The sequence below is a fragment of the Desmodus rotundus genome, chromosome 9 (genome assembly GCF_022682495.2).
Source record: "Desmodus rotundus isolate HL8 chromosome 9, HLdesRot8A.1, whole genome shotgun sequence".
NCBI lineage: Eukaryota > Metazoa > Chordata > Mammalia > Chiroptera > Phyllostomidae > Desmodus > Desmodus rotundus.
Window position 1 is genome coordinate 21,305,159 of NC_071395.1, and position 25,681 is coordinate 21,330,839.

The window sequence follows — 25,681 nt, forward strand, 5'->3', positions numbered from 1 at the left end:
TTAACAATACTTGACTTTTGTTTTAATTGTTTCATATTAATTTATTCTTTTTTACAGGAACATTCCAGCTGTGGGGCCATACCATTCAAGTAGATTGGGCTGACCCAGAGAAAGAGGTTGATGAGGAAACCATGCAGAGAGTTAAAGTTCTCTATGTTAGAAATTTAATGATCTCAACTGCAGAGGAAACAATTAAAGCAGAATTCAATAAATTCAAACCTGGTGCAGTTGAAAGAGTAAAGAAACTTAGAGATTATGCTTTTGTTCACTTTTTCAACCGAGAAGATGCAGTGGCTGCTATGTCTGTTATGAATGGGAAGTGCATTGATGGAGCAAGTATTGAGGTAACACTGGCAAAACCAGTAAATAAAGAAAACACCTGGAAACAGCATCTTAATGGTCAGATTAGCCCCAATTCTGAAAACTTGATTGTGTTTGCTAACAAAGACGAGAGCCATCCGAAAACTCTAGGAAAGCAACCAGCTCTTCCAGCTCGTCTCAATGGTCAGCATAGCCCAGGCTCCCCTGAAATTGATAGATGCACTTACCCATTTTTTCCTGGAACAAAGCTTACTCCGATTAGTATGTATTCTTTAAAATCAAATCATTTCAATTCTGCAGTAATGCACTTGGATTATTACTGCAACAAAAATAATTGGGCACCACCAGAATATTATTTATATTCAACAACAAGTCAAGATGGGAAAGTACTCTTGGTGTATAAAATTGTTATTCCTGCTATTGCAAATGGAGCCCAGAGTTACTTCATGCCAGACAAACTCTGTACTACGTTAGAAGATGCAAAGGAACTGGCCGCTCAGTTTACGTTACTTCATTTGGGTAAGTTTAAAAATACTTTAAATAATATTGTAGAATATGAAATATTGTTATAGATTATTTATAAGTTTACTTTGAATTCAACATTAGTGGTGAGTATTTAACATAAATTTTACCTCAGTTTTAAGAAATTGTGGTAAATTTTGTTGAGACATTTCTCCTATGGAGACTTAGCTACGTTTAGCTTATTTAAACTTTTACTTCAGAGGTCATGATCCTGTTTCATGAATTTATTGTTTGGTAATGACTCATTCTCATTTGAAATAATTTCTATTGTATGTAAGTTACAGGATTTGTGACTTAAACCAACTTATACGTGCCCCAGAATCTTTGGTGAAGCCTACCCACTGGGGGTAGGAAGTTGGTAAAATCGGAACCATTTCAGATGGGTCATGTTCACAGCCTTATGCTCACCAATCTGGAAATTTGTCATTATTACTCATGAAAGACAAAAAGCATCATTAAAAGATGTTTATGACCATTTTCTTTTTAAGTTTCATGCTTTAAAAAAGTGAGTTTCTGTAGCAGGGGTGTCCAACCGTGACCTGCGGGCCACGTGTGGCCCAGGATGGCTATGAATGAGGCCCAACACAAAATTGTAAATTACTTAAAACATTATGAGATTTTTTGTTCGTTTGTTTTCGTTAGTGTTTGTGTATTTAATGTGTGGCCCAAGACATCTCTTCTTCCAGTGTGGCCCAGAGATGCCAATAGGTTGGACACCCCTGAATTTTGAGGGATAATTAAGAAAGGCTTTGGGCCAGATACTTTGCATTGTAAAGGAAGAGATGTAATTATCACTCTGGTATTTTCCTACTTCCTGTTTTTTACTGTTTTGTTAGGTACCCCCTTCCTACCAGTGTGTCTCCTTTTTAAATGCAGCTATATATTTCAGTTGGTGATGACTTTGTGCCCCAAATAATAATAATTAGAAGAACAGTGGTTTCTTGAAAAACAACAATAAAAAGGAAAGGTCACCAACTAAGGATTATAATTTTTTATTGTAGTTGTCAAACTTAGCTTAAATTTGATCTGTTACATGTTCGCAGAACCATGCTACTGAAGCTTAAATCTATTTAAAATTGGTATCCTCAAATTTGTTAAGAGAAGTCAGGCAAAAAAGAAAAACATTGCCAAAAGGGAAAGTAATTTTTACATATTGTAAAGATTTGCTTGTCTATTGTAGCTACTCCCATAGTATTAGGAATATTTTTGGTAGTTTCATTAATTATTACTTTGGAAAATATTTGGTAATTTTGTAGTCATTTAAGTTAATAAATTATTAGGCATTTTGAGTATGTCAGCTATCTCCCACTGTTGGCTTCTAGTTGAGTAGAAGTGAAGGGTGCTACTAAACATCTTCCAATGCCCCACAGCAAAGAATTATTTGGTCAAAATAGCAGAGTTATTTGGCCAAAATGTTAATAGTACCAAGGAACTTCACAAACCACTTTTGACATGTTCCCTCAGTCACAACACCTTCTCCATATGCTACACAAATCTTGTTGTGTGTGTGTGTTTCAGTTGCATATTTATCTTTCTTGAAATAATAAAGCATAATACACTGAAAATGTCACATATTTTCTTCCATCTTCTATATTAAAATGGTTACATAAAAATTCACCGATTTTGATAAGTTTTTTTAAATGCATGCTGATATGACAGCTGTCATAGTACAGTCTTGACAAAATTTTTTTGAATGAAGTTAAAGATTACTAAGCACTACTATAGCCACCTTATGGAAGAACCAATGAACTTTTCGGCGAACCCAATATTAAATAATTGTTGGCTTTATTTTCTTAAAGAATTTAAATATGATTTCCTAGATAGTGAATTTAACTGCCATTTTAGGATGATCTCCTTGGGTGTAGTAATTTAAAAAAGATTGCTTTAATATACTTCTGTTAATCCTTTCAATTTGATGCTGTTTTGATATCCAGTCTTACCTTGATGATCTTTGACTATTATATGTGAACTAAACTGTCATTTACCTTTTTATTTCAGAGCTCTTTAAGAATGTACTTTTAATGCTCATGTTGTTTTGGCATTACCATGCCTGTTTTTCAAGTTTGAAAAATAAAAGACAAAAAACGAGACTTTATTTACTTAAATAACTATCATTGGTGTTATGAGGAAAATAGAAAGTTTTTTAAGGGGTAAAAGGCATCTAAATGAGTGCTAGAAATCAAGGAGTTTACTTCCGGGGACCATTTAGTACTCTTACCAGAATACCAGAGGTTCTTGGTATATGGTCCCTTAAAATCAATTTTTAAAGTATCTTGGGTTTTGGTTCTCATTTAAAGTGAGCTCTATTTTAAGCAAAATGCCCCTAAATAGAACAAAAAGCTGAAAGCTGGGGTTAATGCCAAAATTGAACCCTCATTTTTTTTTACTTTAAGTTTAGGAACTATCTTCATCTTCATAACATCAGAGAATAATCTCACTAATCTCAACCAATATGATAAGAAATTCTGTGTTACCTGGGTATATTTTGGAATTTGTAATAAGTGGGATACTCATTGGATTTAATGGGTGGAATACAGAGTTGGGGCATAGGAAATAGATAGTTCTATACCAAATATTTGATGTGTGGAGACATCTTGGGTCATTCACTATTATCTTGTTAAGTAAGACTTTTCTGTTTCATAATTTTGTATTTTTAATAATATATCAGACTATCAGTGTGAATAATCCTGCTTTTCTTAAACCTATGCCTCTGTTTTGAATCTGGACCTTCAATATTGCCACTGCTTTCCAATATTGCCACTGCTTTTCCCTGGAGGGTTCTTCGCCATGCAGGAGTAGAGGGAGCGAAGTCAAAAGAAAAGTTCTGGAGAGTTAATGGTTTTGAAGAAGAAAGTCCTGGAGAATACTTACTGGAAGGAGGGAGGTTGCCTCAGTATGTGTCGTTAATTCATCTTGCTAAATCAGTTATTAACAACTAATTGCAGGCAAGGCATTTCTTTTCTTGTTTCTGTGTTTGTAATACTGCTGAAGTGAGAGTTTGTTTACTTTGATGACCAGTAGACCTTTAAGACAGGGGCGAAGAACCTCTGTCACAAACAAGCTTGTGCCATTGATTTAATTTCATCTGAGTGTTCTTTTGTTTTGGCCGTGGATAATGAAGTTTAATTAAAGAACAAATCTTTTTGAATGCCTCTCCTGTGCTAAGTGTATTTTCCTGAGCAGTCTGGAGCTAAAGATAAATAAAACAGGTTTTTGCTTTTACGGATTCATGTTGTACAGAAGAAGGCAAGCACAAACTCTATGCATAGGTTATTTGGGGAGTACCAAGGAAGGGCACACCTCCCACCTGATCTGAGTTGTAAATCCGGAGAAGAGTTTATCCAGAAGAAGACCAAACCAGGAAGGGACACAACATAAACACTTAGAAAAACAGCACAGTGGTGAGTTAATGGAAATTATTTTGTATGATGTTTGCTTTGGTGATTTCAGTCAGATTTTAAGAATTAGAAATTGAAAGGAAGTGGACTTTAGTCATTGAAATTTCATCAGTTCTGCTTTTTAACCCTTTGCAAGTATTTTTTTAGTACAACTATGTTGATGTTATTTGCTTTTCCTCTGAGCAAGTAAGTTTTTTTCTAGAATAATTTATTTTGATTTATGTGGACCATTTTATGTGTGAATATTCATCTTTTTAATACCTTCTGAATATTTTTTAATATTCATTTTGTAGCTGACTTGAAAATTGCTTCTCATATTGGACTTTGTAATGACATACGTTATTAGAATCTTTAATTTTTCTGGTAATTGAGTGGTAAAGTATTAGTATATATATATTCTAAGCATGACAACCACAATGTTTTTTCTATTTCTTTAATATTTAAATTAGAGTTTGATTTCTATTATCACTTACAACTTAGTTGAAAGTTAGGAAATAGAAGACAGCAGGGTGAAGGTATACTATTCTGAGTAGTTTTAATGTGAAAAGTACGGTGCTTTTTCTTCTCATGAGCTATTATTTCCAGATTGATGGGCAGAAATACAAAAAATATCAAATTTTGATTTTAAAAATTTGCCAATAACTTGCTTTGAAACAAAGAGAAACCTTCAGTTTTCTTTTTAATTTAAGGGATAATTTTAGGATTCTCTTAAGCTAGATACAATATATAATGGTGATATATTATAATGAAAATTTTAATTATAAATAAGTAGAATAAAAATAATGATAGTTTTTTAGAAAGTTAATCTTTCCAGTGTTAATTACAGATTTAATTTTTATGATAGTGTTTCAAACCGGGATATTAAACAACAAAATTTGCTAAAATTTGCTTTCAAATTCATTTAGATAAATAAGAAGTAGGATGAGCATCAACATTTATACTTCAATTTGTTTTCACATGATCAAGTGATAAGACAAAAATTCCATTAACTCAACTATGTGTCTTTGACCTTCCATTAGGGACCAGTATTCATGAAAATATATTTCTATTCCTCTTGAAACTTAAATATTTTTTCCGAAAGACCATCATGTGGTTTTCCTCATAATTTTAATGATACTGACACTTGCATTAACAGACCATAGTTCTTACGGAGTTAGTAATGTGAAAGAAGGAGCTTATTTAATATAGTAATGAGTAATCAAATAGAAATACATGAACCTACAGTTTCAGCCACCAACAAACTGTGACCTTGGAACGGCAAATGAATTGTTTACTCTTTGTGGGCCTCAGTGCCTTCACATCTAAAATATGAGGGTTTTATTTGGTGACCTCAAAGAAATTCTTACCTTCCCAAATTATGGTTTTGTTTAAATATGGTTAAAAGTCTTATGAAGGACCAAAAATAATACTTGAAATCTTTGTTGTCTATCAAGTTACATACTTGAGTTCAAATAGTTTAAAATTAAGAGTTGCTTTTTCATGAATTAACTGTTCATCAGTTGAATATCCCTTACTTCATACAATTCAAAGCTTACATCTGTGTACTTCACAGCAGAACAACTGGATTTAAAAAATGAAAGATTCATTCAGTCACCTGTTTTATTTGTATGAACAAGTAATTGCTTTTTGGTTATTTCTTGAATTTGTTAATTATAGTACAGTCAAAATCAAGATTTTATAAAACAACTTAATTGCCTAAAAGTTTTGAAATTAATTTTCTTTTTGTAACAGAGAATCTAGGGAAATGATGTGTATTAAAACATATCATCTGACTAGTAGTTTTCCATGGTTATGTTATTAACTTGCTAAAGTGATCATGTGATTTCATTTACTTTTATACATTAGTGTAGTCATGCTTGATTTTCTATCCTCTAGTTTCTTGGTATCTTTGGTTAATTCCTAAAATACTTGTTCTACTTCAGTAGTTTTAACAGTAGCTACTGCTTTATTTATTTGTAAGTTATCATCTGGTTTTATCATTTAGCATTTTAGAAAATAATAGTTTGTAAAATTTCCCCTTTTGAATCAATGCCACAATAAATTTTGCCTCTAGATTCCATTCTTAGATGTCACTAGCAATTCACAATTTTGCCACATGGTGTCACCTAAATATATTTTTTAACTTGGCCTTAAAAGGAATTTCAATGTAATACTGATTTTTCTCCCCTCTGTGGCTTACTTATTTTGTGGGGGGGGGAGTTTAGAATCACTAAAAATCTGTGTGAGAAGTTGCACATAGTCTTTAGCTTATTGTGCTTTTATTTCTGGTTCCTACTTAATATTTAGTAGACAACGGTTGCTTATGTTATAGCAATATATTTTAGTGAATGAACTGTAAATTGAGACAAAAGGTGTTTGAGAAAATGGGTTTTACTGTGATGAATTTATTGAAGTGATCATCTGTACTTTTAATAATTTTAAAATTATTGTGTCAGTTGCTTGTGGGCTTCTTGGTTAAAATTAAATATAGAGTCTATTCTTTGTTAGTTAATTTTGGACATATCATCTCCTAGAGTAACACGTCCTCTATCTAAGACCTGGGAGTGCATTACCTCCAAGAATGGTGAACTTCCCATGGGGGTTTAAAACAAAAGAAAACAAAATAAAAAACTTTAGTCTCCTAGCTAATCAGAAGCTTTAAATCATCAGAATATTAACAACTACTTGGTTTTTCTTGCTCCTTAAATGTATAGTTTTTGGTTAAAGATGTATTAGTTATTGTGTGTCATTATTTATCTGATGGCAAGTGACATTTGAAGTATAAAAGTGGCCTGTATTATATAGATTTTTATATATACAGTAGGTCATATTTTATGAAAATGATTTATTTGTTGTTAAATAAATGCATGGGAGAAGAAAAGATTCTTTACTAGACTCTTATAACTCAGAATTATCTTCCTTACCTCTCTGAGATATATTATATTAGTCTTGCTATTTTGAAGTCCTCTGAAAAAGTTACTTTTTGAAAACTTTGATTTAAAGAGGTTATTCTCATAATGCTTTTGTTTATTGTTATTTACTCCTTTAGCCTTTCTGTTCTCATTTTCAGTATATTGACTGACCGCTAGCTGGTTGTTAATCCTTGTTAATACAGGGTGGGGCAAAAGTAGGTTTACAGTTTTGAGTACATAAAACAGTGTTTATTCTTTTATTATTTATTAATTTTTGTATTATTTTCCATACAAACAACTGTCAACCTACTTTTCCCCCACCCTGTATATAAGTTAACTCAACAAATACCAAACACTGCTTTGTATACAGTCCTGAGCATCCCTGCCGTGAATCAGACACAGTTGCCGCTTTCATAGAGCCTGTCTATTGAGGGAGACAGTTACTCAGTTACAGTTCTTATAAACGTGGAAGATGTACGAGGTGTTATAAGAATGTATAATTGGATGATCTGAACCTAATTTGAGATGAGGGAGATTCAGTCCTTTAAATTTAGCACAGCACATAGGCAACAGCATAGAATAGAGAGCATGACGTTTGGTCTCAGAATTCCTCAGTTCACATTCCAGCTTTATTACTTACTTGAAAGTTACTTTATGCCCCTTATACTTCACTTTCCTCATCTGTAAAATGGGAATGTTAACAGTATTTCATAGGGTAATTATATGTATTTAATGAGGAAAAATTGTGTAAAAGGCCCACAACAGTGCCATATACTTAAAAAGGTACCATACAAGTACTGAAGAAGAATATTAAGAAAACAAAGCCAAGGCAGTGGAGTTTCCCATCATTAATAATAAGTATTATTAGAACACTTAATTATATGTTAGGTGCTGTGCTAAATGCCTTTATATAAGACATTATTTTTTAAATGATTTTACTTATTTTTAGAGAGAGGGGAGAGGAAGGAGAAGGGGAGGGAGAGAAACTTTGATGTTAAGAGAAACATTGATCAGTTGTCTCTTGTACATGCCTTGACCAGGGGGTGAACCTGCAACCCAGGCATTGTGTCCTGACTGGGAATCGAACCAGTGACCTCTCTCTTTGTGGGACTGAGCCACATGGGTCAGGGAATATGATACATTATTTTGATAATATCTGAGGTAGATATTACTGTCTACAATAATAGATATGTTACATATGACACTAATACAGATGTCCCCATTTTCTCCCCTTTTGCCCATCTCTACCCAACCCCCATCCCCTTCCCTCTGGTGGGTTATGCGTATATGTTTGGCTAATCCACTCACTTTCTTTCATCCAGTCCCTGACCCCCTCGACAGCCATCTATTCCATGTAGCCATGCCTCTGTTTCTATTTTGTTCATCAGTTTATTTTGTTTATTTTGTTCGTTAGATTCCACATATAAGTGCGATTATATGGTATTTATCTTTCTCTGACTGGCTTATTTCACTTAGAGTAATAATCTCCAGGTCCATCCATGCTGTCACAAAAGGTAAGAGTTCCTTCTTTTTTATGGCCACATCATTCATTGTGTAAATGTACCACAGCTTTTTTTATCCACCCATGTACTGATGAGCACTTGGGCTCTTTACAGATCTTTGCTATTGTAAATAATGCTGCTACAAACATAGGGTTGCATATTTTGAATTAGCGTTTTGAGATTCTTAGTATATATTTCCAGGAGTGGGATCGCTGGGTCAAAAGGTAGTTCCATTTTTAATTTTTTGAGGGAACTCCATGTTATTTTCCACAGTGGCTGCTGCATGAGTCTGCATTCCCACCTATAGTGCACTAGGGCTCCCTTGCTTCCACATCCTTGCCAGCACTTGTTTGTTGATTTATTGATGGCGGCATTTCTGACAGGTGTGAGGTGATATCTCACTGTGGTTTTAATTTACATCTCTCTTATGGCTAGTGATGTTGAGCATTTTTTCACATGTCTATGGGCCATTGTATGTCTTCCTTGGAGAAATGCCTATTCAGGTCCTTCGCCCATTTTTTAATCTCTTCCTAGCGTTGTGAGTTCTCTAAGTTCTTTATATATTTTGGAAATTAATCCCTTAGCTGTTGTTATCAGTGGCAAATATGTTCTCCGATTCAGTGAGTTCCCTTTCATTTTGATGATGGTTTCTATAGCTGTGCAGAAGCTTTTTATTTGATGTAGTCCCATTTATTTATTTATTTTTCCTTTGTTTCTCTTGCCTGAGGAGATCTATCTGCAAAAATGTTGCTACAAGGGAGGTCTGAGATTTTCCTGCTTATGTTTTTTTCTAGAATCTTTATGGTTTTGAGACACATTTAAGTCATATCTATTTTGAGTTTATTTTGTATATGGTATAAGTTGGTCTAGTTTTTGTGTGTGCCTAATTTTCTCAACACCATTTATTGAAGAGACTCTCTTTACTCCATTGTATGCTCTGGCTTCCTTTGTCAAGTAGTAATTGACCATAAAGACATGGGTTTAATTCTGGGCTCTCCATTCTGTTCCATTGATCTATATGCCTGTTCTTACACCAGTACCAGGCCGTTTTGGTTACAGTGGTTACTATATTGAATTTATAGTATAGTTTAACATCAGGTATCATGATACCTCCAACTTTGCTCTTAAACAAGATTGTTGAGACTGTTCAAAGTCTTGTTGATTCTAGTTTTATAGAAAACTAGATTGTCTCTGATCTTTGAAGTTTAGAGGATTCTTACTTGACTTTCTGACATACCTTTTCTTTTCCTTAGTGCCTTGTGTTTTGATTACTGAATAATCCCTTTTGAAATAATTGCTCAGAATATATTTATTAATAAACAGTGATTTTTTTAAAGGAATGGCACTAATAAATGGAAAAAAATTAAATTGGGCTAAAGCAACATGTAATAACCTGTGTTTGCCATTAAATTGATATTCTATTGATAGTTTTTACTTTGGCTTTGAGGATCATCACCATCTATTCTGTATATTAACAAAAATATAATTGTTCTAGATTGATAACTTAAAAATCCCAACATTTTTCTTGTTAAACTCGTTTTTTTCAAATTAAAGATTAACAAAATCTAATTGCAGAATAGGAAGTGGTGGTATATGAAGGCATTATGGAGGGAAGACTGGTATTTTATAGTCATTCCATTTATCATCTCTATTGAAAATCAACATTATAACTTTCAAATTATTCTTAATCATTTTTCATTTTGATAAGAACTTTTTATAATCAGTGGTTTTATTTTTATCAAAATTATAAATGATCAACTTGTCATGTATGTATATCTCTATAGTAGCTTTGGTAAGTCCCTGTTTTTTTATTCTTAAATTGTTACATTATATTCAAACAGAGAAGTGCACAAATCATGGCTATACACTTTCTGTATCACCACAGAGGACCCCATCAGTGTAACTGCCACGTGATGACATAAAATATCTACCTCCCAGAAGGCTCTTCTGTACCTCTGCCCAGATATTACCTTTTTCTCTTCTCAGAGGAAACCACCTTCTGACTTCTGTGTTTCAAAATTAATACAACACTTTATATACTTTCTTCTGGCTTCTTTCAACACTATGAGTTTGGTCCATGTTGCACATAGCAGTACTGTTCATTCATTCCAGTGATGTGTTACACTGACATGATATAATTTATTCGTTGTTTCTATTGTTGGAGATTTGAGGTGCTTTCAGTTTGGGCTGTTAGAATAATGATGCGCTGAAGTTTCTTGTACATTTTTGGGTGCTCATTTGCATACATTTTTAATACATAGGAGTAACATGTGGCGAGTCATATTTTTAAAACTTAGTAGATAGTGCCAAACAGTTTTCCAAAGTGATTATACCAGTTTAAACTTTACTACCAATATATGGGTTTCAGTCATTCCACATTCCTGCCAGCACTTGTATGTTACCATTCTTTTAACATTTTGAACATTCTGGTTAGCATATTTTTATACTTTTCTGTCTCATGGAGATTATAATTTTTATATCACTGTTTACTAATGATATTGAGCATCTTTTAGTAAGATTATGTGGCATTAAGATATTCTCTTGAAGTCTCGTTTTAGATTTCTTAGTCCCTCCATTGATTTGAGTTACATTTTTTAATTACTTAAGATACAAACTGTTTTTTGGATATATATTTACAATTACCTTCTTCCACTCTACGGCTTACTATTCTTCTCTTTTCATGTTACACTTTGAAGTTTTAAATTTTAGTATGCTTCAATTTATCAATATTTTTAAATTAATATCTTCTGCTTAAGGAATTTTAGCTTACCTTCTTTTACATTATCTTTTAGAAATGTTTGTAATCTTTTAAATTAAGTGAGGGTATGTCCCAAGTTCATTTTACCCCCAGTATGGATAGTCACTTATCTAGCGCCATTTATTGAAAAAACTGCTTGCCTTTTTCCCCATGGATCTGCAGTGCCACCTTTAGCCGAAATCCATTATATATGTATGTGTATGTGTGCATGTTTATATACACACACCCCTACATACCCTACACACATACACACTTTATTCTGGGTTCCTTATTCTATTGCATTGATCTTAATCACATAACTTTATCGTAAGTCTTAATATTTGGTACAGAATATCTTCACACTTCTTATTTACAGTTATCTTGACTCTTCTCAGCCTTAATAAAATTCATTTCTGTATGAATTTTAAATCAGATTGTAAATTGATAACAAAGAAATCTTGTTGGGAATTTGATTGGAATTGAATGTGTAGATCAATTTGCAAAGAACTGACATTTTTATAATACATAATTTATTTTGAATATTTAATAAAATTATTTGATTCTAATAATTTGACTCTTTTAAATGTTTACATACACAGTCATGTCACCTGCAGATGATGAGCCTTTTTCTTCCTTTCTGTCTTTATACGTTTCTTTTTTCTCTTGCTTTATTGCACTGGCTCCAACTGCTTGTCCAGCATTGAATACAAATGATAGAAGGCATCTTTGTAAACTTTCAGTATTTCTCCATTGAGGTGTGATGTTTGTTTTAGCTTTTATTATAGAAGCCCTTTATCACATTAAAAATATTCCTTTCCATTCCTAGTTTGCTAAGAGTTTTTATCAGGAATGGGTGATGAATTTTATCAAACATCTATTTAGATAATTGTATCATGTTTGTTATTCCTATAAATGAATTGATTGATGTTTGAATGTGACATCAATCTTATATTTCAGAATTAAACTCAATTTGGTCTTGGTATATTATCTTTTATGTATTCCTAATTTTGGTTTTTATTTTCTTTAGGGTTTTTTCATCTCTGTCCATTAGTGAGTTTGGCACATTCTTTCATAACAACAGTTGGGCAGTTTTAATTGTTGTTCAAGTACAGTTGTCTCCATTTTCACCCCACCATGACCTCCCACCCTCGAACCTACCCTCTTTGGCTTTGTCCGTGTGTCCTTTATACATGTTCCTTGATGGACCTTCCCCTGTTTTCCCCCATTATCCCCACCCACTCCCCCATCCCCTCTGGTTACTGTGAGTTTGTTCTTCAGTGTCTCTGGTCGTATTGTGCTTGCTTGCTTGTTTTGTTGATTAGGTTCCACTTATAGGTGAGATCATATGGTACTTCTCTTTCATCACCTGGTTTATTTCACTTAGCATAATTCTCTCCAGTTCCGTCCATGCTGTCATGAAGGGTAAGAGCTCCTTCTTTCTTTCTGCTGTGTAGTATTCCATTGTGTAAATGTACCATAGTTTTTTTTATCCACTCATTTACTTATGGGCACTTACGTTGTTTCCAGCACTTGGCTATTGTAAATTGTGTTGCTGTGAACATTGGGGTGCATAGGTTCTTTTGAATTGGTGTTTCATGATTCCTAGGGTATAATCCCAGCAGTGGTATTGCTGGGTCAAAAAGCAGTTCTGTTTTTAGTTTTTTGAGGAAATTCCATACTGTTTTCCACAGTGGCTGCACCAGTCTGCATTCCCACCAGCAGTGCACTAGGGTTCCCTTTTCTCCGCATCCTCTCCAGCACTTGTTTATTGATTTGTTTATGATGGCCGTTCTGACAGGTGTGAAGTGGTATCTCATTGTGGTTTTAATTTGCATTTCTGATTGCATCTTAATTAGAGTTTTCAGCCTTTTATTATAATATATACATTTTCAGGCTATAAATTTCTGTTTTACATATGGTTATATCTGTATCATACATGTTTTGATGTATTTATATTTTGTTTTGATTTCCTCTTGAACATAGATTTTTGTAGTTATATATTTGGTGTTTATTTTCCTATGATCAGAAAGTCTATTATGTATCATTTTTGTACTTCTTGATTTTTAAAGGGCCAATTAAAGTAAATATTCCATTCCTACTTAAAAAGAATTTATTTGCAGTTGTTATTGCAGTTCTGGGGTTGCTGTGTCAAAGTAACACAATCTGGGTGGTTTAAGCAACAGAAATTTATTCTTCCACAGTTCTGGAGGCTAGAAGTCAGAAGTCAAGGTGTTGGCAGGGCTATAGTCTTTCTGAAGTTGGTAGGGGAGAATTTCCTTACCTCTTTTTTTTTAAAGATTTTATTTATTTATTTTTAGAGAGAAGGGAAGAAAGGGAGAGAAACATTGATCAGTTGCCTCTCACATGTCCCAAACAAGGACCAAATGTGCAACCTATGCATGTGCCCTGACCAGGAATCAAACCAGCGACATACTGGTATACAGCATGCGTTTCAAACTCATTTTCACCAGGGGCTACATCAGTCTCAAGGTTGCCTTCAAAGGGCCGAATGTAATTTTAGGACTGTATAAATAAATGTAACTAGTCCTTAACTGTTAAAGAGTTGAAATTACATTTGGCCCTTTGAAGGCAACCATGAGGCTAATGTGGCCTCTGTTGAAAATGAGTTTGACACCCCTGGTCTGTAGGATGATGCCCACCTGAGCCATGCAGGCCAGGGCTTCCTTTGCTCTAGCTACTGATGATGCCAACAGTCCTGAGTTCTTTGGCGTGTGGATGCATTACTCCTATCTCTGCCTTTGTTGTAACGTACTCATCTTCTCCCTGTGTCTTCACATGGTGTACTCTCTGTTTTTATACATGTTTAAGGATACCAGTCATATTAGATGAAAGGTTGACTGTACTCCATCCAGTATCTAATCTTAACTAACGATATTTGCAATGACTCCATTTCCAAGTAAGGTCACATTTTTAGTGACCTTCAATATATCTTTTTGGGCACCTAATTCAACTCACAAACTATGGATGTAGGTATATGTAAATACATATGTATGTATATTGTGTACATATATTATGTATGTATATATACATACACATATATCTCAGATCAAGTTTGTTAATCCTATTTAAATTTCATTATCTTTCATGATCTTTATTAGATAAGTTTATTCGATTACTTACTGAGATGGTTATGAAAACCACTCACTATGATTATACATTTATATTTTCCTCTTTTGGTTTGTCAATTTTTGCTTTATATATTTTGAGGTTATGTATTATTAGGTGCCTAGAAATTAAAATTGTTATATTTTTCTGGTGAAATATGTCTTTTATCACTATACTGTGTTACTCTATCTCTGCCATGCATTCCTGTGTTAAAGCATACTTCCATAAGCTTTCTTTTGGTTAGAGTTTGCATGTTATATATTTTTTCTTTTATTTAGGCTTTCCTTTTCCTGTATCTTAGCCTTAAGATGAGCCCAATATGTAGTTACTTCTTTTTGTTTCTGCTGTTGCTTGTTTGTGTTGAAAGTCTGTCCTATGAGTGCTTGGTCATCTTGCATTTACTGTACTTACTGATAGTGCTTGGATTTAAGTCTCTCATCTTGCTGTTTGCTTTTTATTCCTTGTTCTATTTCCCTTGTCTCCTTTTTTGACTTCTTTTTTTTTTAAATCCTCACCTGAGGATATGTTTATTGATTTCATAGAAAAGGGAAGGCTGGGGTAGGGAGGGAGAAACATCAATGTGAGAAAGAAACATCTATCGTTGCTTCCCATTCGCACTCTGACTGGGGATCGAACCTGCAATCTAGGTATGTGCCTGGACCAGAATCAAACCTGTAACCTTTTGGTATACAGGATGATGCTCCAACCAACTGAGCCACCCAGCCAGGGCTCTTGCCTTCTTTTGATAGATTCCTTCTTTGCCCATTTTTTCTTTCTTTTTTTAGTTTTATTAGTCATGAAGTCTTTCTTCTTTTTCAGTTATTGCACTGTGGACTCTAGTATACATTCTTAATTTACTGAAGCCTAATATTAATTAGTGCTTTTATCACATTACAGACAAATGCAATGACCTTAGTACACTTTAACTTCTCTTATTTCTTCCAGTTTATATAGTGTCTTGATATTTCCATATGTTTTAAACCTATATCTTTAAATCTCATGTATCTAATCATAATAGTTGTTAGTGAATATACTAAAAACTTTTTATATTCATTTATCATTTACATATTTATAATTTCCTTTGTTCTTTATTTCTCCTACACTTCTAAGCTTCCACTACAATTGTTTCTTTATTCTACCCAAAGAACATTCACTTGTATTTCCTTTGGAAATGATAAATTAGTTCAGTTTAATTTGACTATGTCTTTAATTCACTTTTCCTTTTGAAACAGTATTTTTTTTTAAATCTTCACCCAGGGATGTATTTACTGATTTCAGAGAGAGACAAACATCGATCAGTTGCCTCCCTGAGTGGATATCATGCCCTAAGTGGATATCAAACCCACAACCTAGGCATGTGCCTTGACCAGTTATTGAACCTGCAACTTTTTTGGTGTATGGGACAATGCTCCAATCAACTGAGCCACCCAGCTAGGGCTAACACAATATTTTTACTAGATGAGCAGTTATTTTCCTTTAGTGTTTTGAGGTTATAATTCCATTTACTGTCTTTTGGCTTCCATTGTATCCTTTGAGTAGCCAGTTGTAATTTACTTATTACTCCTTTGAACACAAACTTTTTTTTGCCCTCTGCTACTCTTAATATCTTTTTAATCTGTGATTTTCAGAACTGTTACTGTGATGGATTTACGTTACTTTTCATAGTTTTTTATCTTAATTGGGATTTCATTATTTCTAAAATCTATGGATCAATACCTTTCACATGTTTTATAAAGTTCTAAGTTGTTTTGTTTTCAGATACTGCTTTTGTCCCATTATCTCTCTCCTTTCTGTGTGGTACTCAAATTGCACATATGTTAGAAGTTTTTTTTACCATACCTCATGTCTATTATACTTTTTCTGTACTGTTTGTTTGTATATTTAGTCTGTGTATTTTGTTCAGACCTGTTTTTGGTTCATGAATTCTTTTTTCATCGGTGTCTGACATGCTTATAAAACCATTTATTTGGGTTCATTTCTCAGTTCTAGCATTTCATTTGACTCTTCGTTTTAATACTGTCCATTTTCCATCCAAAACTTCTAGTCATGTCTTTTATTTCCTTGAACTTATTAGACATACCTATTTTAATATAAAGTTTTGAAAACTTTAATTTTTCTGTAGATTGTTACTGTTCATTGTTATATTGTTCATTTTAGATAGCATTTTTTATTGAATGACAGATACTGTACACAAAAAAATACAGAGATAATTTGAAAGCTAGCATGCATGTTTTTATTCAAAGAGGATTTATTTTTGCTTCAGAAAGGTGTCCCAAGTGTCTAGCAATCCCTGATTACCTTAATTCAGGCAGGAATTGAGATTTGAAGTTGAATTTATTCTTTAAATTTGGTCTACTTCTAGTTCAGATTTACTCAGGGTTCCAGGCGTGCCTCATCAGTAGCTTTTCCTCTTCAATTTTTGTCCTTCTCTTCCTCAGAACTTTTTCTCTCTCGTTATCTTTTCTTGCCTCCAAGATCCCTTTTCAGAATTTGCCAGTTACTCTAGTGGAAAGTCTCCTCCAAAACGTGCCCACTTCTCTGAGTTTCCCCCTTTGACTGATCCCATTATTCTTCACTGCCTTGCTCATTCTCAGTGCTTTCAGATAGGTATTTTTACTTTTATAATAATTGTCTACATTTTCAAGTTCTCACTGGGAGGGTTGATTACCTGTTTGATCATGTAAAAATCAGAAAATAGTGTGATTACTTTTTTCTACTGAGTTACAATCTTTAAGATGGCTATTTAAAAATCTGTAGCTTTATGTAGATCATCAACCATTTTATTTGTTCATACTTTTTAGGCACTGTTTCTTAGCATAGAGTTAGATACACATTTCTACCAGAAAGCTTTAAGGCACGTAAAGAGATGAATGACTAAAATGGATGACTGTCCCGAGTTGTACTGTATATGGTTACATTAGGTTTCAAGTAGATAAGTTTAGCTGTTAATAAGCAAAATGTTTTTAAGCTTAGTGTTATTCTTTCCAGCTATCTCATTTTAAAAGAGAAGGAAAAGATGTTAATATTTTTAAAATTCAGTAGGATTCTTTGGCTATCCGCTTATCAGAACCTGGGTAATTTCATTTACTTTTGAAATCTTAAAACCAACTAAGAAGTACTGATAATTTGTATAGAAAGATACGGGGTTTTTTTTTCTGACAATGTATTAACTCAATTTTAATTCAAATAACAAAGTACTGTTGTCTCTGCTTACCTTTGCAGATGATAGCTTCAGAAATGATAACTATTTGTCACTTACTTCCTTTTCTCTAAATTTATTTTCCTGTTTATGATCAAAAGGTTTTTAACTAAAGTTATCAAGGGTTCCATGCACTCCCAAGATAGGGATAACATCAATCTAAAGACTCAATTTCTTTCTGTCTTCACTGCTTACAGACAGGGAACACAATCTCTTCAGCCTGGACCTATGTAGAAGAATTTGGAGAAAATGAACAGGTAAGCAAAAGTCTCTTAGGAGTATTAAGTGATATATTCAGTTTTCAGAAAGCCAGTTATAAATTATTATTCCTATAGTTATAAGGATAAATAATTAAAAATTTCCAATAAAACCTTGTGGAATGTTTTGATTATTACAGTTTTATTAATTATAGACTTGTTAAGCCAACTTTTAAAAAGTTACACTTACTATTTCAGGTCTTCTCAAAACTTTTAACATGCTAGCGGTGTACATTGTAAATCAGCAAGATGGTGAATTTTAAAGTAGATGTAGTTGGAATGGGTATGTTATGTGTATAGATGAGTATTTCTCAAACTTACCTGAAAATAGAACTCAATTTTTTTCAAATTTATTAAACCAAAATTATTGTTGATACAATTTAGAATAAAAGTTACATTTATGAGGATTCACTGTTTAATTTTTTAACATGATACCGAGAAGGATAAGTTTTAGTAGGAACTTAGAGATAGTTTATAGTTTGAGTAAAGATTATCTAAACTCCTTTTTATATGTGAAGGCAAAAAGAATGTGGTAGTCTTGTGGGTAGCAAACCATGTACTAGTTCTGTGTTCTCGAATAGGTTCCTTTACTTTTCTGTGCCTCCACTTGTTAAAGAGGCAAGTAATAGTTCTTATCTTGTAAGAATTAAATAGTGTTGATCATATATAGTTATTTTTAGCACTTAGTGCTCAATAAGTATAGCTGCTATTAATATAACTCAAACTGCAGATACAAAAATATATTTGTTGTGATTAAGACATAACTATTTTTATAGATCTTAATCTTAGCATAAAAATTCAAATATGTGATGCTGTTCTCAGAACTACCTTTTCTGATAAGTTTTTACATTTGAGATTATAAATTATGGGGACTAATTTTACTGATAGAAACGAAACCTAAAAAATTATCTTTTTAAGGCTTTTATCTTCTCTTCTCTTTTGACCAGGTAGTGTTTCTAGGGAGCTACAGTTTTGAGCTATATTGAAGCCAGGTTGTAGCAGCTCTGGTCTGGTTTTTTTCTCTTGGTAGACCGCTGTTCTGTTACTGACTTTCCAAGTGGTTTAGAAACTAACATTAAAAGAAATTTGACATAATTAATCTCTTAATACAAAGGTAGAAAACTGAAAGCTCTAGATTTGTTTGGTCTCTTCAGCTTTTTTAAAAGAAAAGCAACTAGGTTTAATTTCAGTACAATAGCTAGATACCTGTTTTCCATTTGGTTCTCTGAGTTCTTTTTTCCATTTATTTGTTTGTTACATCTTGGCCTCTGAAGGCATCTGAGTTTATAATCCCTCTGTTTAGCATATTTCAAGAATTTTCTGTCTTGCTTTTAAAGTTTCCATATTACATATTATTCCCATTAAAAGCCCTTTCCAAACTTACTTATAAAAGTTCTTCAGTGAAATAACTGTTTCTAAGGTCAAACAAGTTTGGGAAAAACTGCATAGTTCCTTTGGGAAATCATAATGCATATTGAATAATTGTATTGGCCACCTGTTTAGCCATTATGTTAAACACATCATTCCTAAGTTTTTCCCAAGATTGTTTTGTTACGGGAATTCTTGTTTTGAGGTACTTCAATTATATGGGATGTAGCTTGGGAAACACTGACACTAACTCAGAGCAATACAATATAATGCACATATTTAAAGTCTACACTTTGACCAGTTTTGATGTAGGTATTTGTCTGTGAAATGACACCACAAGCAGCAAACAAACATTTCCATCACCCTTAATGTAACACATTTCTCCTACTGTCTTTCCCAGGCAGCCACTGATCTGATTGCTGTCACTATAGTTGTATTTTCTAGAATTTCAAACTCTTGTTTTTGAAAGTTTAAGTTATAATCTTCAGATAATTTAAAATGAAACAGCTGTAATTTCTTAAAAATGAAAATACAGATATCTGACAGATTTTATGTTTATGATAATTGTTATACACTATCAAAATTTCACAGTAAAAATGTAAAACCCCAATTGTTCTTTCAAAATTGTGTGGAATAATATGTTGCAAATTTAAACACTAGTTAAAATAAAGAACAGATGAGTTTTTTTCCTGAAATTGAATCTGAAAAATGTAACTCCAGTAATAAAAAAATAATTAACCAACTAGAACTTTCTAAGGAAGCAGTCACAGACAATAACTTCCTTTCTTATCCAGTCATCCATTACTAAGAGTAGAATACTCAAAGCCTCCTATAAATCATCTTAAAACAGAAAGACTGACCTAAGCTACTCTGTGGGGCCTAGGGGGAAAAAAATTGTTCATTTCATATCTCCTTCTTGCCCTTTGTTGTCAGTTGCCTGATAGGAAAAGTTAAGTAGAGAACAAACATACCCTTTAAAATTTTGTCCCTAATAATTGCCGTAGGAAAAGTAGATGAGATTTTTTTTAAAAGGTGAATTTGATATTACTAATATATTTCAGCCAAAAGTATCACTTAAATTTTTCTAGTTAATGACTTTTAAATATTTCCCAGGTTTTTAGTTGCTTAATAACTAGCAATTCTGAAAATTCTTTCTTCTACTTTACACTTAACTTTTGATTTTCTCATCTGGGATGGAAAAAGTACAAAGGAATAAATAATAAATGTTATTTATATTCTAATATAGAAGTTTATTTTTATTATTATTATTTTTTATCTCTTTGAACTTAGCCATATTCTGGGTATATATACAGTGCTACTTAAAAAAAACCAAAAAACTTTGTTTTGTAGATGAAAAAATTTAATGCTTCAGTGAAGAAATTGAGTTATTTCAATCATGGCTATTTGAATGTTAACAATTGAAGTAATAAAATGGTGAATGAGAAAAATTTTAACATCCCATGAAAATCTGAAGAAATGGTTAAAATATATATCAGAGGTCTGGGAAGTATATTGCATAGGTCAAAATATCAGATGCTTTACCCTCACGGATTGGTGTTGGGAGTATAAAATGGTGTAAGCTGCCTTGGAAAATAGTTGGTAGTACCTCACAAAGCTAAATATAGTGCCAACAATTCCATTCCTGGGTATTTACTTGAGAGAATTGAAAGTGTATGTCCACACAAAGTCTTGTAAAATTATTTCTTAGCGGCATTATTTATAACAGCCAAAAGTTAGAAACAATCTAAATGACCATTGACAAAACGCGGTACATACATACAATGAATATAAAAAGGAAGGAAGTTCTGGTACATACCACAACATGGAGGAACCATGAAAACATTATGCTAAGAATCCAGTAAAAAAAAAGAAAGAAAGAAACCAATTTAAGACGACTACTTAAAGCCCTGGCTGGTCAGCTCTGTTGGGGCATCGTCTCACTATGCCAAGATTGTGGGTTCCATCCTGGTCAGGGCACCTGCAGGATTCAAGCAGTGAGAGCATGCTGGGGGAACAGCAAATCGATCTCTTTGTCCTGCCCTTCTCTCCTCCTCTCCCCCTCCCTCTCGCTCTAAAAAAATAAATAAAAAATACTAAAGACCACATAAATTTTATGATTCAGTTTATGTGAAAAGTCTAGCATAGCCAAATCTGTAGAAACAGAAAAACTAGCGGTTGCTGTGGCTTCGGGAGAGGGAGTCAGGGGTGACCGCTAATAGGTGGGGAGTCTCTTCTGGTTAGAGCAAGGAGAGTGTTCTGGGTGGTGGGGTTGGTTGCACAGCTCCATGAAATACTTGTAAATCTTACAAACATCCGAAGCTTTGTGTTTTCTAATCTTCGTAGTATTTGGGGAAACTTTTCTTTTGATTTATCCTGTATTAATAAACTCATCAGTGCCAATTTCTAATTTTGTATTTTGATTTAGTCTCCTAAAAAATGTGAGAATACAACAGTTGATTATTGTATTTTAAATTAAAGGTTTACAGTATGGTACTATAGGAATCTACATTTTGAGACCTAAGTACTATGCCATCAGCCAGTTGTCTGACTACCTTTGTGAAATTTTCCTCTGAAGATAGTTCTTCCATCCACATTTCATGAACAGGCTGCAGTAACTCTTCAGTGGATATAAACCCAGAGTGAAAGTGATTTCTCTGAAAAACATTTCCCCACCTACAAAATATAACTGAAGATCTGCTCTTCCAAATCTCGCTGTCTCTAACTACACTGTTGAAATTCGAAAGAGCTGGTTGTGCCATAGACGCATGTCTAAAAAGGAATCAGCTGTATTGGTGTGATCATCTGTAGGAGGAGAGAACCAGAACGTTATGTAAAGCAGTCATTTGAATTAATAGGAGCACTAACTTTCTGTTTGTATTTAATACCATAACCTTTAATACCATAACCCTTCAGGCAAAGTGGATCCTTTAAGAGAAGTATCTCTGATACCTGGAGTTTCCTAGTTTGGTATCAAAGTAATTCTTTATCCAATTTTAAAATACTGAAAATATTTTGGAATGGATGCTTTTAATGTATTTATGTCATCTTGGAACAAACTGCTTTTTATTAATCTTATGGTACCATTGATAAAAACAAAAACTAATATAAAATTCTATTAGAGTTTTACAACATTAGAAATTAAACCTATATTTAATTGATTTTTATTTTTTCCATTTCTTTTCTTAACTAGGTCCTTTCTGATGTTGCTTGAGCTTACTCTTCTGCAGTCGATCCATTCCTGTTGGCCAAATATTAAGTCCCATGACAACATTAAGTTAATGCTTATTTGTTTCAGTTCCAGGAAAATATAGAAAAAAAACCTTACCTGTACATTAGATAGCATTATTCCTTTTCATTCATCCTTAGAAACACAATTACTTTTTAAAATGATCATTTTATAGTTATTGTCACACCTATGGCTTAATCTACAATAAAGAACATAGTTGAGTTTTTGGAAAGTACGGGATTTACAAATTTGGTCTTTAATATTCACATGCATCTATAAACATTACAATAAATGAAGCAGCAGGAAATTGTTGCTGCATAAGATGAAAGTTTATTGTGGAACAGTAATATTTCAAATGTAATTTTTTTAATTTGGTTAATTTTTGGATTTTTCTATACTATCAGTTGATAATGGTTTTTGAAGTTTATTTTATAAAGATGATTCATTTTACTGTTTTGTGGTACCAGTAGGATGCTAATATTAAATTGGTGTGTTGAGTTATATAAATGTTTATATTAATCTTTAAATAATGAAATATTGGACAGTTAGTTTTTGTAGTCCAGTGGTGAATGTTTCTGCTGGTTTGATACCTAATACAGTTTCCCCGCAAGAAAGCAAATGTGAATTTGTTGTGTTTTATCCTTTCTTCATGAACTACCCCTTAGCATCAGAACCAAATTTAAAAGGAGCTTCATGGTGGAGCAAGATAAATCAGAGGTTTTCTTTTGTGTGATAAAAAAAGACACAAAACAATTAATAGAGATCCAAGAAATAGATATTCAGCAATGCATTTTATTAAGATCTCTGAAGCATTGTCAGTGAATAAAAGCGTAATACTGACTAATAAAACTGTCAGGATTTGCCTTTCGGTGAATACGGACACAGTCTTTACCAGCAATGTAGTATTATCAGGACTTTGAGTGTTAGAACATTATGTTAAACTGTGATTATAGTTTTAATGCTTTGTCTCTTTGAATTAAATTTGTATCCATAAAGATGTGCAGCATAATTGTTCATGTATTTATTTGCAGACTACAGTTTCCGTCGCAGCTCAATAAATAGTCTTTCCCCTGTTAATGCTACTCTCTCTTCTGGGATTCCCAGCGTGCTTCCTTATACTTCAAGGCCTTATTCTTATCCGAGCTATCCCTTGTCACCAACAGTGTCACTTGCCAATGGCAGCCATGTTGGACAGCGACTGTATATCTCCAGTCAGGCCTCATTCTTCTGAAGAAAATATTGTAGACATGAGCATGAAAGGTTCTTTGTAAAGCATGCTGATTAAAATACTGTTTTATTTTAGAATTGGGTTTGCACATTTGGTTTTAAATTATAAATACATGTTTCAACATAGTAAAATAAACATCAGCCATAATTCAGAATAACCCAAGTTGTAGAACTTGTAAAAATGATAAGTTCAAAAAGTTACTCTGGTTTCTCTTGATAAAGGTATAACTACTATTCTTTTTAAATTTTGGGAACCTTAAATACTTCTAATTCCTGAGTGAGCTGTAGAACCCAGTAGTTCATGTTAAATTTTTGCATAATAAGTTTGCTACGTAACATTTCGCAATATTAAAGCACTTGCAGACAGTGGTTACACTGGGTTTGATTACCAAGGGTCACTATGTGTATTAGAGATTAGAACAATTACATAACCAGAAGCATCTAACTATTATGTAGAAAGAAATGAAGGGCAAAATGATTAAGATGCAAATTTTATTCAGTATTAGAGAAAAAAAAACAATTTACCATTGTGGTCCTTGAAAATAACTATAAATATTTTAGTTAATTATTTGTTATAAAAATAAATTATAATTTTGCTGTTAGTGTATTTAAGGTTTTAGTAGTTATGTTTCATTTGTGTTTTTGATATTCACTGTATAGTTTTGAGTAGTAAGTGTTATGGTTTTTTAATGTTGAAATCATGTGTTGTTTAATTTTTGTACTTGAATTCAAATTCTTTTACATTAAATATGTGATGTTTCTCATCTGCATGTGTTTTATTTTGATTATTACTGTGCACACAAACACATCTCTCACCAGCAGCCTGACCTTGTTTTGAGAAGAGTGTCCCTTCCGGGTGTCCAGTTACAGGCTCAGAGTCTGCATGGGACCAAAACCGAGGGTATTGTAGAAAACTGTTGCTTTTATGAAGCATAGTAATAAAAGTCCTTTCCCAAGGCCAATAGAAATACTGTGTTGATGAACCCAATGAAGTTTCCCCCTTTTACTTGTGAATAATGAATTCATGTCATTTGGATTAACATTTTAGTAGTTTACATTTATAATGAATTTCTAATCATTTACATAATTGAGACAAAAATTCACTAGATACTGACATTAACTTTGTTGGTCAACTCATGTAAACTGTATGACAGGATTTGCATACATAGAATATTAAATGGTTACAAATACATCTAAGTTTCTAGCAGAAGTTAGTAAATTAGTCTCATTTTTTCCCCATTTTTTAAAGCAAGTTCATTCCGTATACCCATATGCAGTACTTGATTTTCCAGGTTACTGCCTTTGGTTTTTCTAATTTAAATGGGCATAGATATTATACTTAATCAGCATTCCTGTTTTTTTGGCTGTATGAATTGCAAAAATTTTGCAATTACCATGACTCGGGTTTATATTACTCCTTTAGCAAATGTACATTGAGTGTTTGCCAGTTACTATGGTAATACCCTTAAGATACAGAGGTGACTGAGATTCCAAATCAAAAGAAAAAAAAACATTAATTTTTTCATAGAAATATTTGGGCTCTGGCTGGTGTGGCTCAGTGGAATGAGCATCGGCCTGTGAACCAAAAGATCGTAGGTTTGATTCCCAACCAAGGCACTTACTTGCCTGGGTTGCGGGCCAGGTTCCCTTGTTGGGGACGTGTGAGAAGCAACCAATCTGTTTCTCTTGCACATCTTTGTTTCCCTCCCTCTCTTTCTGCGTTCCCCACTCTCTAAAAATAAATAAATTTTAAAAAATGTTTGGAATGGCCCAAATCATAATAATTACAAAGTCCCATGTAGCTTTTTCACTTTGAACAATAAACAGTTGAGAGAGCTTACCAACCACACTGTACTGAGATTATTTATGGTAATGTGATAGGAAACTTTAATATCAGGTTTGATTAC

The 25,681-nt window shown here is 33.1% G+C and overlaps 1 protein-coding gene across 2 annotated transcripts in view; it reads left to right on the forward strand.

Moving 5' to 3' along the window:
- Window positions 1–24,536, forward strand: part of RBM46 (RNA binding motif protein 46) — a 29,514-nt gene extending 4,978 nt beyond the window's left edge. The window contains exons 4-6 of one of the 2 annotated variants that reach the window (XM_024569205.2): window positions 58–840; window positions 17,894–17,953; window positions 22,512–22,653. In XM_024569205.2, the coding sequence (XP_024424973.1) occupies window positions 58–840; window positions 17,894–17,949 (839 nt within the window). In that variant the 3' untranslated portion in view covers window positions 17,950–17,953; window positions 22,512–22,653. Of the gene's footprint in view, window positions 1–57; window positions 841–17,893; window positions 17,954–22,511; window positions 22,654–23,578 lie in introns of those variants that run through there. The other variant, XM_024569204.2, reaches the window with a different exon arrangement.
- Window positions 24,537–25,681: the final 1,145 nt, after the last annotated feature.